The sequence below is a fragment of the Triticum aestivum genome, chromosome 7A, assembly GCF_018294505.1.
Source record: "Triticum aestivum cultivar Chinese Spring chromosome 7A, IWGSC CS RefSeq v2.1, whole genome shotgun sequence".
Classification (NCBI taxonomy): Eukaryota; Viridiplantae; Streptophyta; class Magnoliopsida; order Poales; family Poaceae; genus Triticum; species Triticum aestivum.
The window spans coordinates 701,597,642-701,617,290 of NC_057812.1; the positions used below are offsets into that span (position 1 = coordinate 701,597,642).

Sequence of the window (19,649 nt, forward strand, 5' to 3'; positions counted from 1 at the left end):
CAGCAAGAGATGTGAGTGTTGGGTTTCAAGATGAAATGCAAAACTGAGCCCTCTTTTGCTCAGTTCAGTTGCATTTTGTTTTGGATTCGGTATGAATCCTCCTCACCTCTCTCTCTCTCTCTCTCTCTCTCTCTCGCCCTAAACAAACCAGTCAAGCTCTCATTGCCGGCTTGCTACCCCATCGTCCGGGTGGCTGCCACGTCAGTTCCCCGTCTCTACGGTGCTGCCAGCCACTGCCATTTCATTGCGCCTTGGATTTGGTTGTGGCGTGGGCTGGGAACCGTAAGGCGTTGTTTGATGCGTCGTCCACACTGGGAGGTTTGGTCAGCTGACGCCAGGTATGAGCAGCTCCTGAGACTGAGACTAGTCATAGTGGGAGTAACTAAGGTTTTAGTTCTAATTGAACTAAAACCACGACAGTAATTATGGAACGGAGGGAGTAGTAACATGCATGCCACATAGGCAAAAAAGATTATGTGACAAGTAATTAAAGAGGATGGATGTGTGCATGCCTGTAATGGATATCATGGATGCGACAAGTTACTTACCACTATGACCAGCCTAATGGATGGATGATGTATGCTTGCTACTGTGTGATGAAGAGATGGAGTTCTTACCAGGGGCGATGATGATGACCGTGGCTGAAATAAGCGTGTCTTGAGCAATTAAGACAGCTGTGGCCTGTGGGTCCTAAATTAGAGCGCACCCTTACCTCTCTTGCGGCCTGTTCAATTCATTGCTAATGTTGGTTGTTCTGTGCCTTGGACGGTCATTCTGATGAATGATAACCAGGACAGTTCTTTACATTGCGATGGGTAGATTATGCAGCAAGAGATGTGAGTGTTGGGCTTGAAGATCAAAGGCAAAACTGAGCCCTCTTTTGCTACGCTACAAATATTCGATTTTACCTTCTCTACTATGCACTGTTTTTTCTTTTCTATTCCTCTCTATTGTGTTGATGTGAGTAATGGCCCATCTGGACTTGGATTGATGTCTTCTCTTGGTGATGAAGCCAACCGCCCTAGCTTGGATTGATTTCAGCTGGCTTTGTTTTTGCCTGTATAGTTGTACAAACTATATATGTCGAACACACTATTGTTTTTGACTTGGATTTCTACCTTATGTTTTTCTTCTTTTCCAAAATGGAAAATTTATATTGTCCTGTTTTTATTTGGCTTGCAGTTACTCCTTTTTTTATCTGAAGTGAACAAATGTAAATTGCTTCTTTCATTGCTAGTAATACGGCCGTCAGAATATTGTTCCAAATTAACTTCTGAACTTAGCATATTTGTTTCTGTTGTGTGTTGATGAGTTCTATTCTTTTCTGAATGGCTATGATGATTTCCTCCTCTTGGGTGTTGGAGATCTTTCAACATATCCTGAGATAGATATGATTGGTTCCATTCAACTTTTCCCAGTTAGACAGTTAGTCGTTATACTAGGAGGCCTTGCTCTGCAGCAAGTTACCAGTTGTGGCTATTTGTTGCTGGGCGGGGAAAGAGAGAGAGAGAGATGATGGTAAGGAGAGACCTGAAGGGCTGGAATATCACCAAAGAACTAGCCATGGGCAGGGGTGCACGGAAATTAGCTATCGACGTGCCTACCCCAACTTGTTTGGGACTGAAAGGCTTTGTTGTTGTTGTTGTTGTTGTTTGGTACCCAAAGGCTTTGAGTACTACCTGAAGCATTTTCCAACTTTGGTGATATATAGTGGGTTAAATCTGAGCCATTCAAGTAATACTACAATTTTTTTTTCTGGATTTTGCGAACTAATCGTGCATGTGTTTGTTATGACACCTGTGTCTGATACTTCTACTACTGTTTGATTATAGTAATTTGATCAGTGAGTACCTTTGGAATATACTTCAGAAAACAGCTTGATTTTCCCTAATAACTTTCTTTGTTTCTTCTTGATTTTAAGCATACCTGTTTGGCAACTGTGAATGGTCATGGGCTCATTGCGAAAATTAAGCTGTATATATTCTGTACATTGTGGGCCTGTAGCTTGAAAAAGAAACCTGGCATTACCTATGGCTTTGGTTCTTTGTTATGGCTCTGGTTCTTTGTGTGGATCTTCTGGGAAGGTGAGATGGTGTGAATTTTTTTTATTGAAATAATTTAAAAGCAGATTCTTATTGATGCTATCTTTCAGTTTTTTTGGTCCTATTTTCTCACCCACTGTCGAATTTTCTTCTATTGATATTTGCCACTGTAGTCCTCCTTAACTTCCACTATGAATGCATGCCATCCCTATGTCCTTATAAAGCTTCATCTGTGAGGGAGAGGCATCAATGAGGAAGGATGCTGGTGGTGACGCCTGCCGTCTCCCTATCAATTTGACTTAATAATTTCATTCTTCTGCTGTATTCTACTTATCAGTTTGTACTTTTGGTTTCTCGTTACTTCTTTACTGGTTTCAAGTTTCAACTTAAGGGTCGTATATGGCATGTTAAGATTACAGTTTTCTTTGTGTCATGTTCATGAATGGCTGTGATGATATAGCTTCCCTGCGAGAGCTTCTATCTAACACCTGAATTGATTCACTTGGTGCTAAACTAGGATGGCTTGTGTCACAGCAAGTAACCAGTTCAGCAGCTAACTAGTACTCCCTCCGTTCACAAATATAGTTCATGGTGATTCTACCAGAAATTCAGTTATGGTGTCGAGATGGAGGTATATCTGAGCCATTTACTTACACATGTCCCAGTTTTTGTGTCCACCAGTTCATGATTTGTTCCTGGTATAGTGATTCTTCCTGCTATTACTGATTCTCCTGTTCTTTCTGGTAATTTGTGGCTCTTTGACTATTGGCTTCTCTGTTATTCTCTTTGTGGGATTTGTGCTAAGTGCTGTTGATGGCGATGACGAGGAAGGCTCATTCAGAGGTGTACTGAGATCAGATACCATCGCCTGTTTGCATGGTATGGGTTAGGGTTAGGGTTTTGTGTGACTGGGTGGAAGCGTGCAAATCGGGACGGCTTGCTTTTTGGGAGCAACCATTTCAATGCTCAAATGTCACACAGTGGATCACCAAGTGTATCGGATACAGAGTGGGTTCTGTCCATATGATAGACGAGCCAACTGAGCCTCCCATTATTTATTTATTTATTTATAAATACGGCCTCTCTTTGTACATTTGTGGTTATGTGCTTATGTATATAATCTTCTCATTCTGTTAATGATTTATAGCAGTATCAGGATCTCACTGTAATACTCACTCCGTTCCTAAATATAAGTCCTTTTAGAGATTCCACTACAAACTACATACAGATGTATATAGACATATTTTAGAGTTTAGATTCACTCATTTTGCTTCGTATGTAGGTCCATAGTGGAATCTCTAAAAAGACTTGTATTTAAGAACGGAGGGAGTATATGTTATCATCTGCGACACTTATGAGAAATGCTCATAGCGAACTGGATGTTGAGCTATTTTACACTTCCATACTCAGAATGTTTTTGAATTACTGATGCATCGAGAGGTTCTACTTTGTTTGAATAGAAAACAATCCTGTGTGCTGAAGGCCCTGGTAGGCGGCAGAGGGCTTCACATCTTTTGTTCGAACAATGCTATTATTTGCAACTGTACGACCACTTTGTTACTTGCATGTTCTGTTTCTTTGCTTAGTGTTCCGTTTAGTCGTTCCTGCATGTTTTTCTTCCCGTTCATGCTTTTATATTGTATAAGTTGTGCTACGTTGCTCTTCTTCATTTATGCATTTGCTGCACTATGGCACCTCAAGCGTCAGCAAAAAGATATTACATTTGGTCTTTGATGTCATCATATATTTATTTAGTTTTGAGTCTGCCCATTTATTTTTGGTATAAATCATGTGCAACCTAATCTGCAGCACTCCCCCTGTTTCTATGTTTGCCTCTTGTGTGTTGCCCTCTTTCTATGCGCTGTTGATATTTCCAGTAATATGTGATTTGAACTTCAGTGTACTTAACATGTTGATCTCCTGTGTAGTTAATTGTTCAAATTCAAAAAATGTTAGAATTGTAATTTAATTGCTTGGTGATGATTCCCTTAATGAAAATTGATATCTCGGGATAATATGTTGCCATTAACCTCCAGTAAAACTATCATGGCTTTTGGAATCATATTTCATCTACTTGCCATTCAAATCCAAATTTAGGGAAGAACTGAAATTGAATTTAAATGGTGGTCAAATACTTCTGTAAAATCTTCAAAAAAAAAAAAATCACAGTAATGTGAAATAGTATAAATGAAACATGTGAATTTTCACAAATTGGTACTCCCTCCGTCCCAAAATATAAGAACGTTTAGGAGTACCTAGCTAGAGTTTTAAACCAACAAATGATTAACTAGCCCTTTAAGATCCAAGGAATAAATGAAATGAAGAAAAGAGAGGAGGAGCCAACCCAAACCAAACTCCTGCCTATTCCTTTCCCCACTGACCGATGGGAGCCACCAATCAGGTCGCCTTCCACCTCACCAGTGCGACGTGCAGAGAGCTTCCCGCTTCTCTTCACCTCTTTCCTCCTTCACTCCACCACCCTGTCCCTCCCAAAGCCAATACCCTAGCCAGCTCACCCCCTCTATCTTGTTGAGCTCGCCGGAGAAACCACCTGAAAATAGGGAGATGCCATAGCAGCGGAGCAGCACCAAAGCCGCCGCCTATGACTCCCATACACCGGCGACACGTCCGCTAGCCATGTCCTTGTCCTCCCTGGCTCGGCGCCGCCGGGCTCTGCCTTGGATTGTGCCTCACCATCTTCTTCTCTTCCCAAATCGAGTGACGCAAATTTTGCCGAGATAACTTGCAAATACTACAAACGTGGTTTACTAGTATTTATAAGCGAGCATTTTAAATGCAAGCCTGCCTTCAGGCTCAGTTAGGAATTATCAATGCAAATCCCAACCCATAATTATTGCGAAACTGTCCAAGCACAGCACTGAATCTTACAAACATTTCGAACATCATGTATGCAATTTACAGTACCATTCAAGGTTACACAACACGAACAAACCACACCACTCCTTCCGGTTGACAGTACCCCATTCTTGCATCACGCAGAAGCTCGAGACTGATGTGCAGATAGGCTTTCCAAGTACTTGTCGACGATGTCCAAACCACACATTTCCTTCACGTGGGTCATCGGTGCAGGGACGTCGAGTTGGAACGTTAGCTGTGAGCTTCCAAACTCCTTCCTCGCCGCTCGGATGGCTTCTCTCACTGCACAATGGACGGATGCTGCAAGAACCACGGCAGGTTCCCCAGAGGCTGGCAGAGGCAGACTAGTTAAATCACTTTAACCAATAATAATTTTCAGCTGGCAAAATAGTAAAACTATATTCATGTTGCTTCAATTTAGAGAAAGCAGTCCTACTACATACCCTTTGATGAAAGAACGCGGTTCTTATGGTACCCAGTGCTGAGCACCTCAGCGTTGAACTGCTTCGGGATGGTGTCCACGCTCGGGATCTTGTAGACCCATGTGCTGTCACTCACAACCAGTCCATCGGCATTTGTTTCGTGTTCTTCGTTTATGAAGAAACCAATTCCTTGTATGAAGGACCCTTCAATCTGTAAGGTGGATGGTAGAGATCACATGTGAATATACGATACCATCATGTACTATAATGAAGAAAAACTCTGATTGGGGCTGCCATGTAATGTCCTTCGCTCTGTTTCGATGTAAAGCATTATCAAATAATATCCGTATTCACTACAAAAGGATAAAAGAAGAGCATAGCGCAGAGGAAAATATCTCAAACCTGGCCCAAGTCCACTGCAGGGTTCAAGCTCTTTCCACAGTCATACACAAGGTCGCTCCGAAGTAAAGTAATAGCTCCTGTAAGAACATCAATCTCTACCTGGATTTTTAGTAAAAAGTGAAAAGGAAGTCAGAAAAGTATCACAATATCCCATCCAGTAACTATTGAACTATCCTAGTGTGATTGACATTTAGCAGAATATTTTTGTACCTCACTTATAGCAGCTCCATAGTTCAGATAGGTGCTGGATTCTTGGCCAGGTACCCAGTATGCACTTGAGGACAAATTAACATTATCCTTAATGGCCTATTTGGGAAAGTGTTAGCACGTATAAAGATACCAATTCCACACACAAATATTTTACTCTTATGTAGCATAAAAATCCAGAGGGAAATGAAAAAAAAAACCCTGAGCAATCAAAGCATCCCATGAAACAGCACCAGCGGATTGCTGCTTGAGCTTCTTCATGACTGGCTTTAATCTGTCAACCAGCATGTTGCAGGCCTCAAGGGTTGCTGCACAGCTAGATTCAGACGAAGTGCTGCCAGCAGTGAGTCTACCTTGGATCAAGTTCAGCGTGTCAGCCTGAAGAAGACGCACTCTATCAAGAAGGCATTCAGATCCATCAGGCCATAACTGTCCCAACGCGAAAACCGTCATCTGCTGTACTTTGGTCCACAGTCCCTGCCCAACCTCAACACCTCCAACCTCAACCACAATGGAACCATCGTTGAGCACAGAAACTCTTCCAGGAGCTGGCCTTGGTGCCACCTTGAAGATGAGGGGCGCACAAGAGATACCCCTCTTCCGCCACTTGTTGCGGTTGTTAAAATGCTTGATGGATTCAGCTCGATGCACGTAGCTTGACGTCGTGAGTAATCTATTGAAAATAGAATGCAATGTGTACGTCGATGCTTCGCCTGCGCTTTCTGGATAGAACAGCACAAGACTGTCATAGGTGTGGAAATTCTTCTGCCTGACAATATTAGCATCAAGCGACAGCACTGAAGCGACATGCTCGATGATGGCTTCAGCAATAAAAGAGCCTTGCGTATCTCCAGGAGCACGCATTACTGACTTGGATGTGTTGTTTGTCTTACAGACCTTGATGTCAAACGAGAGAGCACCCCAGTTGTATTTCTTCAGGCCTGACATCATAGTGTCAGGCATTAGGGGGCTCGCATCTGGAGAAATCCCAGCGTTGATGAGAATGTCCAGGTGCAAGGCTGTGATTCTCCCATTGGACTTGAAACCAACAGTGTAATATGCTTTTATGGGGTGCCGACCACCGATCATGATCATGTCAGTACTGCGGTTGAGATACATCCGCACTGGACGATGTAACTTGAAGGCACAAAGTGCAGCTGCCGTTGCTACCTGCAAAAGCATATATTGTTGGATCGCTGAGTTGCAATAGCTGAAATGGTCAATGTTTCGGCTTTCTTGGAAGCTGAATGAATGGTAAAATGAAGCTCAAATGGGCAAACTTATGTTAGAAGCTATCACTAGAACTCTAATCTAGCGTAAAAAATAGCAATTATTCATAAAATGCAATATTCATAAAAAAGTACTGTTAGATTGTTTCAGTTGTAACACACAGGCCTTGTTGGGCTGCTGTTCAAAATTGTTTGATCTTACTTACAGTGAATGATCTGAATGCCTTCCCGCCAAAGCCTCCTCCAACCCTTCTTGTAATAACACGCACATTGCTGAATGGAATGCCGAGGCACCTCGCTATGACATTCTGTGCAAGCTCAGGGTATTGTGATGAACTGTAGACCACAATAGTGTTATCTTCATCTGGAATCGCCAGTGCTGTTTGTGTTTCCATGTAGAAGTAGTACTGAGAGGCAAGTTTCACCTGCGATCATCGAAGTCATACATATTAATGCGTATGTGGTGTTGAAAACAGAGACCATCGAAAATCAAATTTAAACGTTTGCGTTGTTAAGTATAAAAACTTCCATTCACTTTTGAGCAATGCAGGTGAGATGTCAGTATGGAAAGGTCTCGTGGTGTGTAGAATTAACATACTTCTGTTGAGAGGATCTTGTGATCAGCTTCTGCCATGCCCTTCGAGAAATCACCAACTTGTTTTGGATACTTCCCAGGAGGAACTTCGAAATAACTATTGTTCTGTACTGCCTGTTCTACAGTTAAGATGGGCGGCTTCAAATCTTTTGTGTCATATTCAACAACGACCTGTTTGCCTGCCAAGTTGGCATATCTCTGAGTCTCTGCAATCTGAGGTAAAGTACACATTTTAGTGACATCAGTATTAAAGAAATACAAAATAACAATTTTTTGTAGTAAGTTTTTGATTCTTAGAGAAAATGGTAGCTAATGCTTACTTGTAACCAGGGGAAATTTTGCATTAATTATAAATTAGTTTAATTTTAAAAGACTACTCATGATGTTTAAATTAAATATGATCATATTATGATAAAATGTGACATCAATACAGTGCATTTTTTTGCATATCCACTTGCATTCACATTTAGTAAGCAATGTTTTAATGAAAGAAAAGAATACAAGCTCACTGAAGAAAATTTCCATAAGCTTTCAATTAACCCAATCTAATACGGGTTTTCTTGGGGTATTTTACAAAAGAAATTTTGGATATATTTTGGATGAACAACTGTGTGATATTACGGTATAATATTTTAATTTGTACAGATTTTCCCCTTCTAATTAAAAATTACTTCTTCCTTAACATTCATAAACTTATTTTCCAGAGAGAAACAATGAAGAAAATCCTATTTATAAATTGACTTTACTATACAAGAATTTATTGTTGAGTAAACTAAAAATATGGAAGATAAGTACCACGACACCAAGAGCTTGTCCAGCATACTCAGCAACTGGAGAACCAAAAAGTGGTTCGTCCCCAAACATGAAGCTTGATCCAATATTTTGCCCTCCACTTGGAATATCCTTCGCGGAAACAACTGTGAGGACCTTCTCTGATGCTAAAGAAGGCTTGAATTTGATATTCTTGACATATGCAAGAGGCTGTGTGCTGTAAATAAACTCTCCATAGAGGCAATTTTTTGGAGCAGGAATATCATCTACATATACTGCCTCCCCTGCATTACAGAAGAAATTCTATCAGCCTAAACGTAATCATAAAGGAAGGATAATTTGGAGAGGAAAAGAACATGTAGATCCCATTAATAATTTTGATGATGTAAGCTTAATAAACACATACCAGAAGCTTGAAGCTCAACTGCATACTTTTTAATCGGCTCGCCAACTGGTTTATGATCACCACTGGAAACTGTGTCTCGACGTGAAGACAATGGAAGGTTACAGGGATCATCTGTATCTGAAGAACTAGCAGAACCAATGCTTGGATTTTTTCCAGGCCCTTTGATTCCTTTAGCAAATGGAGACAGGAAACTGAAGAGAAATGCAACAGCCACACTGACTCTGTATTCAGCATGTGATGTTCCTTCCATTGGTACAACTGTTTCTCTAAGTAACTGAACTGCTTCGAGCACAACAGATGGAGCGAGCACTTTTCCGTTCAGGTGTTGTTCAACTTTTGTTGCTCTAATAGCATGTTCCGTCCCATAGGCACCAAAGGCCATGCGTAGGTTACTCAGCACAAGATCACCAGACGATTTCTGGGAGACATGGCCCAGCATTGCAGAGTTAATATATGAAACCGCATTGCCAAGAGGGCGCGGCGCTGCTCGGTAAGTTTCGAAGATCACCTTACTTTCTTTCTGAGAATCTGAAGCCCAATGTGGAATAAATATGCTCAGGAGCAATGTACTGGGGTCACTAGGAGGCTGCTCCAGAAACTCTTCGAAAGTAACCTCTAGTGTTTGTGAATAAACCTGAAGACGAACAGTTGAAGCAGCACCGAGAAGTATGGTCGCGATGTCCGAGGGAAAAGGGTATTTCTGTGCTAGAATTATGTTCCCACCAATGCTTGCTGTGTTACGGACAAACGGTGTGGCTACCTTGCTCATGTGCTCGGCGAGTTTTCTGAAAACTACACTTCCATTTGGAGATGATTTAGACCCGGCTTCTTGCTCAAGTATCTCGATGGTCTTAGAAATTGGTGTAGCTGCTCCAATTTCAATGCCACCGTCTTTCTTCCAAATAGCTGAAAGCTCTGGAATGTCACCGATGTCAATATACTTGTCATATAGATCCTGATCCTTGTATCCCTTCACACCAGAACTTGTGTTCGCGACAACCACTTTAACTGGGCAGTCACTGAACAAGCCAGAGTTCAGCAAATCATAATATTGCTCGATGCTTTTAGGATGATACCAACCCTCCCTGGAGATCGTAACATCCGAATCATCATTTAGATGATGAAGTGAAGATTTTATCTCGGATTTCAGGAAGTCCGGGAAAGTGCAGACTCCACCACCAAGAGTGTAAGCTGGCAACTTGCTAACGTCGGCGTGCTTATCGCCTTTCTTCCAGAATACATTGAGGCCCAAATCCTCCAGGTCAACATCTGAAGCAAAACTTTTGCAGGCGTCGACAATTGGCCTGTAACCGGTACATCTACACATGTTGCCTGAGAACGCCCTTTCTGCTTCGGACACCGTCAACTTTGAGAACCCTTTCTGTGGCTCAGGCTTCTTGGATTTGTCGGCATTGGCAAGAGAGGTGAAAATAGACATGCACATGCCAGGAGTGCAGAAGCCACACTGGGAAGCATGGAACCCAGCCATCCTCTTCTGGATGGAATGGAAACCATCTTTGGTATTTCCCAGGCCTTCGGTGGTGATGACTGAGCAGAGATTTATGTTGTAGAGCAGAGTCAGGCATGAACTTGCGGAGAATTCAGTGACTTCATCTTTTGTTGGATTGTAAGTTGCTATGAGGACCACACAAGCTCCACATCCACCTGCAATACAGCACAACGATGCAGTTATTCATGAGATGCTATATCCGCATCTTCTCAGGACAAAATAAACATAACATTGATCTGGAGGAACAGGACGAACCGAAAGGACCATGGCGTTATGTGAAAATTGAACAAATATAACCAATTTACTGATACTTACTAATTCCAATTTGGTTTGGATTCTTATTTCAGAATCTGAACTCCCAGGTAAACAAAAACAATGACAGCAGTGAATCATACGGATGCAAGCGTGTACACGATGAATGCCGATCCGCAAACTAGGGACGGTATGAAGTATGAACCTTATACTACCAGACTATAAGAATATTTGCATAGGAGTAAAACACACTATGAGTACATGAATTTGCCAGGGTGGTTCAGTTTAGTACATCAGCTAGGAAACCGGTCAATTTCAGAAGTGAAACCTATTGATGCATAGCAAAGTATATGTAGAAATCATCCAGAAAAAATCCCCCCTGTCTCAGAGGTGCGGAGACCCTCACCGCCGTTGTCGCGCAGGACATGTGGTGCGCCAGCGGCATGTGAGGCCGCGTCCTCTCGCTTCACCCTCTGGATCGCCTCCGGCCATGGGTTGGGTCAGAGGGGGCGGGCGGAGGCAGAGAAATGGTAAGAGATTGGAGAGCGAGGGGAGCGGGGACGGGACGGGGGACGGAAAGGGACGACACGGTGGCTCGACGGAGATGACGCCGGATTTGGGGAAGACGTGCGGCGGCAACGCAGAACTAGGGATTTGAGGGCCGGTTTGGGAAATTTGGGTACCGTTTTTACTCTCAGAGGTATGAGGGGCTCTTTTGCAATATTCCTGTGATTTTGTCAAATATTGATATGGTTGATGGGTCTGTTTTTAAAGTAACATCACTAACAAATTTACGCATTCCGTGCATTTTATTCTTTTCATAAACTTTTGCAGTATTGCATCACCATCCGCGGAGTTTGTAGTAATGATACTTTCTCCGTAAAAAATATAAGAGTGTTTAGAGCACTATTTAGTGATAGTGATCTAAAGGCTTTTATATTAATTAATAGAGAGAGCACTTGTGTCTAAACCAGGGATTCGTGATCTTCACAAACTCTATTTCATCAGGCTGGTGTAATCCACAAAAAAATAATACAAAATCAAGCCGAATTTTGAATAGCTTTCCCTACATCTTTGTTGATCCAAATGCTATCATGTTAAATGCTACCCACCACTTATGTGGTTAAATTGTCACTTTGGATCCTTAGCTTAAGAGATGCTACTTCCGTTTCAAAAGAATTAAAGTTCTAAATTTTTCCTAAGTCAAATTTGTGTAAATTTAACAAAGTCTATAGAAAAACATATTAACATCTAGAACATCAAATTAGTCTCATGAGATTATTTTTGCACTAGTGTATTTGTGTTGTAGATCTTGACATATTTTTCTATAGGGTTAGTCAAGCTTAAACAAGTTTGACCAAGGACAAAGTAGAACTTCACTTATTTTGAAACGTAGGTAGTAACTCATTAGGTCTTGTTCTAAAATGTAGAGCATACTTACATTGGCTCAATGTACATTGTGGATGTACTGACCTTTTGAGGGTTTTGAGCCTATGAGAAGGAGAGGCCGTTACCAATGGCGCTACCAAGAGCAGGTCCAACGGGGAGGAGCTCAATCTTAGTGGTGCGGTTGCCATAAGTTCTAGCAGGCTCATTGAGCTAAGAAATTGGTGGGGTGGAAGACATTGACTTGCGCTAGACCGGGAATATATTATCCAGGTGGAGCCACTAGTAGAAAACAGGGCTTTGGTCACAGCGCAATATACACATTAGTTCCGATTGCATTACGAACTGGGACTAATATAGCATTAGTCCCGGTTCAAGCGGCTAAAGGCATTAGTCCTGGTTCAAATGGGCCCTTTAGTCCCGGTTTGACACACGAATCGGGACTAAAGGGTGCGATGCCCTTTTGTCCCAGTTCGTGTCTCAAACCAGGACTAAAGGGCCCATTTCTCAAACTCTACCCCCCGGGTGTATCGCCATTTCAGTTTTGAAAAAAACAAAAGAAAATGATAAAAACTTCAAAAAATAAAATCCTTCGAGATGTAGTTATATTACTACATCTACTAGTTAGGAAAATAAAAAAACTTAAATTTGAACATGTTTTGCAAAAAAGTGTCATGAAAAAGTAAAACGGCTATAACTTTTGCATACGATGTCGGGAAAAAATGTATAATATATCAAAATGTTCAGCACGAAAATACACATCCGATTTTGACCGCCTACGGCCTGTTTGCAAATTTTTAGAATCCTCAAATTCCAAAAGGAAAAAAAAGATATGCTCAAATTTCAGTTTTTTTAATTTTGGTTAAATCTGGTTAAACTATGATCAAACTACTTATTCAAGAAGTATTAGTGTTACTACATAATTATTCAAGAATATTAGTGTTAATAAATAATTATTTAATTTTTTTGAATTTTGGTCAAATCTGGTCAAACTGTGGTCAAACTACTTACTCAAGAAATATTAGTGTTACTAAATAATTATTGTTTTTTAGAATAATAGTTTCAAACTCAAACAGTGAAATGTGTGACTTAATGCTCAAGCTAAACTCGGAATGATGAGGGGTGATTAGAGATTAAATTGTAAAATAATTCAGAAATTTGAAAATCAGAAAATTTGTAAAAAAATTCAATTTTTTCTGTAAAATTTTCTTTAGTCCCGATTGGTGTTACCAACCGGGACTAAAGGTAGAGCTCCAGACAGCAGCCACGTGGAGGGCCTTTAGTCCCGGTTCATATAAGAATCAGAACGAGGGGGGGGGCTTTAGTACCGACCCTTTAGTCTCGGTTCCAGAACCGGGACAAATGATCTTTTTTCTACTAGTGAGCGAGTTAGGTGCAAAAATGAATGGCCCCATTCGAGGGGTTGGTGCTCCAAGCCGTGTCGCATTAGGTAAGTAGGAAGATGAATGCCAACCATAACAAATTATAGCTCGGTAGGCTCCTATCCCACGCAATGGCGAAGCTATATTGGGGACAGTCCATATCATGGGCCACCTATCATTTATAAATTTTTAAGCTATACATTTACTCCTAAGCCTTGGACCAACAACCCATATGCTATTCCCTTGTTGTTTGACACTCCCAGCATACCTAGCACTAGGCTTCAAGCTCGACCACTAATTCGATGACATCCCTGCATGGAGGTGATCCTATTTCACGCGTAGGTTTCTAATTAGCAACCTACTGTGTATCCCCCCCCTCCCCCTTGTGTGCGTCCCGTCCTAGTCAGGCCATTCTGATTTTTCTTCCCACCGATTTTGGGAAGGTCCTAGAACCTTCGTTGAACCAGTTTTTCTTTCTTTGTTCAGTTATTCCTTTTCTTCTTCTTCTTCTTCCTTTTTCTTTTCTTTTGTTACAAATCTGCAAATTTCTTACCAAACTTGTAAAAAAATTGAAATTTATGTAGTTTTTTCAAATCAGGAAACACTTTTTCAAAGTCATGAACTTATTTGAAAATCAAGCACATTTTTTAAAAATTCACAAAAAATATATTCGTGATTGTGCTTATTAAATAGATGAACAATTTAAAATTTCATGAATATTGCTTTAGTCCGAGCATTTTTTTAAATTATTAAATATTTTCAAATATCAAAACTAAATTGGAAATTCCTGTTTTTTAAATTATGTAAATTTTTCTAATTGATGAGAATTTTAGAAATTTGAAAACAAGTTTTGAAATTCCTAACATTTTTTAAATTCGTAAACAAATTATAGTCCACGGCTTTTTTGATATCCATGAACATTTTTATGAATTTGAATATCTTTTCAAAATTTTGTAAAATTCAATTCTGTGATTTTTAGAACAACGATAATGTTTTCAATTTGAACATATTTCTTATTATTTTTTGAGATTTTTTGGAAATTAGGAACGGTTGAAAATCAATTTTGTGAACAGTCTATGGAACCCCCAATTTTTTTAAGAAGCAAAAAGTAAAAAAACCAAAAAGAAAAAAGAAACGAAAGAAACTGAAAAGGAAAACTGGGGCTCCCATCCCGCCCATGGGCCCTTCCCAAAGTGCGTTTGGGGGTCCATCCCTCAACCTGACCTAATCCAGAATCATTTCTAGTTCCTCTCTCCGCCTACACGCGCGCTGTTCCTGCAAGCCTTCCAGGGTATCAATTAGTTGTTCCTAAAAAAAGGGTATCAATTAGTTATCTCAAAAAAGGTATCAATTAGTTACAGATTAATGTCATGTAAGGAAGGGCTCAGTCGAGAGTAGTCCTGGCCATGAGAAGCCCGGCCCGGCCCGAAAAAGCCCGACCCGACCCAGCCCGACGTTGCTCCTGGGCCGGGCTCATGCCTAGATTTTGAACCCGATGGCCGGGCCAGGCCAGGCCTGGGCCCGTCGTTTTTGTGATTTCCTAAAGGGGCCCGGCCCGAGGCCCGCCGGGCTTTTATGTGTCCGGGCTGGGCTCGGGCCTAAAAACCAGGCCCGATGGCCGGGCCGGGTTTGGGCTTGGTTTTTTTTGCCTCGGGCTTGGCTAGGCCCGGCCTAAAGCCCGGCCCGGCCCGAGGTTTGGCCAGGTATAGTCGAGAGATCCTACACACACGGGTAGTTTACAGGGATGGTTAGGATTGACCGAGTTTTAATTAAGTGAGGTGGACCCATCAGTGAAATTCTGGGGAGCCAATTAGAGAAGGGCACGCACTCCTGTCCGTGAAAGTCAGTCGTTGTTTTTCCGTGTATCTGGTATTATCGGGCTCAGTCAGCCATAGGTAAGCACTGCCGCACAAGATTTTTAGCGATGTGATAGAAAGGCGGGAAATGAGAATATGAGAGGAAGAGGACTTCAACTATGCAAATCATTTCTACGCAAAGACTTAGGCTGATCGTAATGAGAGTATCATAAGTAGTATCATGCATGTCAACTAGACTTTTTGGATGATGTGGCACACAATTAAATGAAGAAAGAGAGGGTGTGGTATCATATCATGATACAGTATCATATTAAATGTTATACTACTTTGGTCATGCATGACAATTATGCCCTGTTTGGTTCATAAGTTCTAGGACTTTTTTTAGTCCCAACTTATAAGTCTCAAGTCCCTAAAAAGTCCTTACCTGTTTGGTTCCTGAGACTTATAAGTCTCTATAAAACCATATTACAACTATAAGTCCGTATAAGCCCCTCCTTGAGAGTCTTATTTTATAAGTCCCAAATGCTCACTTTAAGTCCCTATAAGTCCCTTCTGTTTGGTTTAGATGGGACTTATAGAGACCTTTTTAAGTCCCTAAACCAATAAGTCCCTAAACCAATAAGTCCCTGGAAACAAACACCCTCTTAATAAGACAACCTAAATTACTAACTTATGATACTATGCATTACGGAGGTAGTATCATATACTAGTATCATGCATATGATATTAGTATATAATACTCCCCATTACAACCAGCCTTATGTGTATTCGCATAAAACGAAACAGTGTTGGTTATGACTCTGTGACAAGGACGGGTGAGAACGCACGTTCCACATGGGAAAGTAGAATCGTGAGCTATAGCCGAAATGTAAACGCCAAGGAAGATCACTGTCAGTCTGTCATTGCAAATATGATCATAACCACCTATCAACCGGCTTAGCTATCAGTGACCGGTAGTTCGACACCTGATGCGAAGTATATGTATTCCGTTGGTATTCCATTTCATTTTTGCAATCAAGGCACGTAAGGTACACCATTGTTCCGGTACGAGTGCTCTAATAATGCTGCGAGAGTAGACCAAGGATTCATGGATGGTATGATGGCTAGTCTGTAATTTTTTGTAAACTCTACTTATGTGGTGAGACCAGGCAGAGCATTTACATCCGTTTTTTAAAAGGCACAACATTAGATGAATCACTTGCATCTATGACGAAACCACGGACAATTACAAATTTGCAATTTGTTAACTACTAATATTCCCTTGCACCTTAGATCGACACCTGAGCACACCGCAGCTGGATGCATCCAAGCACCGACACCAATCGTTTGTATGTGACATTATGAGAGTAGATGCATGGAGTTAAATTTGAATAGTGATTAGACTATTTGCTTCTGGAGCTTAGTGTACCATTTTGTGGACCACGGAATAGAAGATCATTAGATATATAGACATGCAACTAAAGCTTGGGCTACGAGCTACTATAGCTCAACCAACCATATTGCGTACCTCGAATCTGGACGTGATATATGTTACAATCAGTATGGCATACTAAAAGTTGTGATCACTTTAGCCCAACATATCTCAAAGTTTACAGAATTGCATTATGTTGAACGATCATGCGGAAATAGATATGAAAACATCTTCGCCGACAAAGTGATATCGGTGCGAGACTTTGGGCCGATCTCCAACTGAATAAATAGACATCAAATTCCTTGTAACGGGAGTTCACCACAAGAGTGATCGCGCTCGTAACTAAATACTCCCTCCATTTCAACTTTATACTAAATCTGTGACACTTATTGTAGTACGAAGGGAGTATAAAGCAGATAAGGTACTCCAAAATTAATGATGTACGTACGCTCGGACTAGAACGCAGAACGTCCGCATGCATGTGGACGCAAAATCACACAAGACATAATTCAAGTGTGTGCTCTTCCAGCATAGTACACACGACCGACAGTACAACGCTTGAGCGATGTTGGTCTGCTTTGCGGGGCCGGTGCAATTGGCAGCGTTCGTACTACGCTCCTAGAGCTTGCAAGAGAATGGCGGATCAAGAGCGAGCTAGCTAGCATGCAGCATCCGTGCTGTAAGCCCGTAACTGTACGCACCTTCGCCGCAGCCGAGCTTGGTGCCGGTGAATGGCGTCCGGGTGCGGATGAACTCGAGCAGCGTGGTACCGGGGTGCACGTCGGCGCCGGCCACCTCGTGCCGCCGCCCGTTCAGCGCGAACACCACCTTCTCCAGCTTCACCGGTCCCATCGCCACCGCTCGGTCGACTGGCTAGAACTGACTGATAGATGTATGGGAGTAGCTACTCTGCGGCGGTGCGTGTGTGTGATGGAGAAGGTGGTGGGCGAGCTGCTGCTGCGCTATAGCGAGGGAGTTGAATGCTGGCTGCCAACTTGCGTACGCCTCCGCGTGGCCTCCAGCGTCACCGACGGGGACAGCGCGGCATGCATGGCGGTGAGCCGGTGATCCGGTAGGTGCACGTCCAGTGCGAGCGGTGCTGTTTGGACAAGAAAACGTCCCCACATTTTTTCTGCTGCGTGGATAACGATCCTTGTTTTTTCGAGATAGGGAACCGCTCATGCCTCCTAGCTGTCCTTCCTCGGTTGTCAAAATGGAAGCGGCAGAGATACGATCTTCTTGACTCCCACTAGAAAACGTTATCTGTTTTCCTTAGAAAAGAAAGTTATCTGATATTTCACGGACTCGCGGTCGTCTCTTCCTCTGATCCTCTCTCCATTTAAAAAAGAGATTCCTCGTCGACGTGGAGCAAGCAAAGCTTGCGGCGTGGAGTCTGCGTAGTCTAGTCTCTTTGTATGTCTTCCCGGGAAAGAAAATCTTGTTGGGTCGTCTGTTTCGGATCTACACTTTGATACGCGTGGACACCATAGGAGGCCGTCAACTTTGGCTCTCAATCGGTGAAGTAATTCTCGGGACTGGAGTTATAACCTAGATGCAGGCTGGAATCGTCGAATTGTCACTAACAACCTCTTCCTCGCTGATGCGATCTTGTTGATGAGATTAGATCTATCCTACATCTTCATAGTGATAGACATGGTCGTATAGTGTAATTTTGTTGTTGCGTAGTATGTTTCCCTACAATCCCAAGTTGAGCTCCCACACACGCGTCACGTCCCTTGTTGCCCCTGCCCTCTACACGGGTCATGTTACAATCCCATGCGGAGCTCCCACACGGACACACCTGTCACATGCTTAGTAGCCCCTTGTCCTTTGTAACATGGCCATGTTGCAAATCCTAGATGAGCTCTAACACAAAGGAACGCATTCACGCGTGATGGCGAACGCAAAAATCAGTCGACTACCTTTTCGTTACTATAGTTTGGGGTACGAGCTGCTACAGCTCAACCAACCATATTTTGCCTACCTCGAACCGTGACGTGATATTGTAGATCAATACGACCAACTAAGTTAGGATCACTTTAGCCCGACATATTTCTAACTTCCAAGTGTGCAAAATTGAATTATGTTGCATGATCAGGACGAAATAGACATCTCTCGTAAAAACAAAGACATTAGACATCGTCGCCAACATAATGATCTCGGTGTCAGACCAGCTATCGGCCGATCTCCAACAGACTGAGCCACCAATTTCCTTGTACTACGTACTGGGAGTTCACGAAGACAGTGATCGTGCTAAACATAAAGCAGATCACGTACGTCTTTGGATCATCAAATTAATGATGTACGCTCGGACCACAACGCATGCATGTCATGTCGACGCAAAATCACACAAGACATAATTCAAGTGTGTACTCTTCCAGCACACACACGACCGACATCAGTACAAATATAAATCGGTTGACCGATGTCGATCTGCTTCGCGTGGTGCGATTATCTAGCAGCGTTCGTATACGCTCCTAGCTAGAGCTAGCAAGAGAATGGTGGATCAAGAGCCAGCTACTATTCCCTCCGTTCGGAATTACTTGTCTTCAAAATGGATGTATCTACTAGATACATCCATTTTGAAGACAAGTAATTCCGAACGGAGGGAGTAGCTAGCATGCATGCACTGCATGCAGCATGCGCGCTCTAAGTCTATAACTGTTAGACTGTACGTACCTTCGCCGCAGCCGAGCTTGGTGCCGGTGAAGGGCGTCCGGGTCCGGATGAACTCGAGCAGCGTGGTCCCGGGGTGCACGTCGGCGCCGGCCACCTCGTACCGCCGCCCGTTCAGCGCGAACACCACTTTCTCCAGCCTCGTCGACCCCATCGCCACTTGGCCGTCGCCGCCGCTCGGTCGACCTCGGTGAGCGAGCGAGCTAGCCAGAAATGGTGGATTGAGATGTCTACTATATGAGGAGGTACTCAGCCTGGCTGGCA

The 19,649-nt window shown here is 42.5% G+C and overlaps 1 protein-coding gene across 4 annotated transcripts; it reads right to left on the reverse strand.

Moving 5' to 3' along the window:
• Positions 1 to 4,792: 4,792 nt before the first annotated feature.
• LOC123149475 (putative aldehyde oxidase-like protein) lies at positions 4,793 to 19,649 on the reverse strand. 4 transcript variants are annotated; one of them, XM_044569124.1, is made up of 10 exons: positions 19,389 to 19,649; positions 8,952 to 10,616; positions 8,570 to 8,829; positions 7,778 to 7,987; positions 7,386 to 7,604; positions 6,151 to 7,120; positions 5,954 to 6,048; positions 5,744 to 5,842; positions 5,363 to 5,552; positions 4,793 to 5,249 (listed from the first exon to the last, which is right to left on the reverse strand). In XM_044569124.1, exons 1-10 carry the CDS (start codon positions 19,537 to 19,539, stop codon positions 5,035 to 5,037), a joined length of 4,074 nt encoding a protein of 1,357 aa, XP_044425059.1. In that variant the 5' UTR covers positions 19,540 to 19,649; the 3' UTR covers positions 4,793 to 5,034. The 4 variants fall into 4 exon arrangements, 3 of the variants coding, with proteins under 3 accessions (XP_044425059.1, XP_044425060.1, XP_044425061.1); XM_044569125.1 differs by lacking the exon at positions 19,389 to 19,649 and adding an exon at positions 17,411 to 17,642; XM_044569126.1 differs by lacking the exon at positions 19,389 to 19,649 and adding an exon at positions 11,120 to 11,399.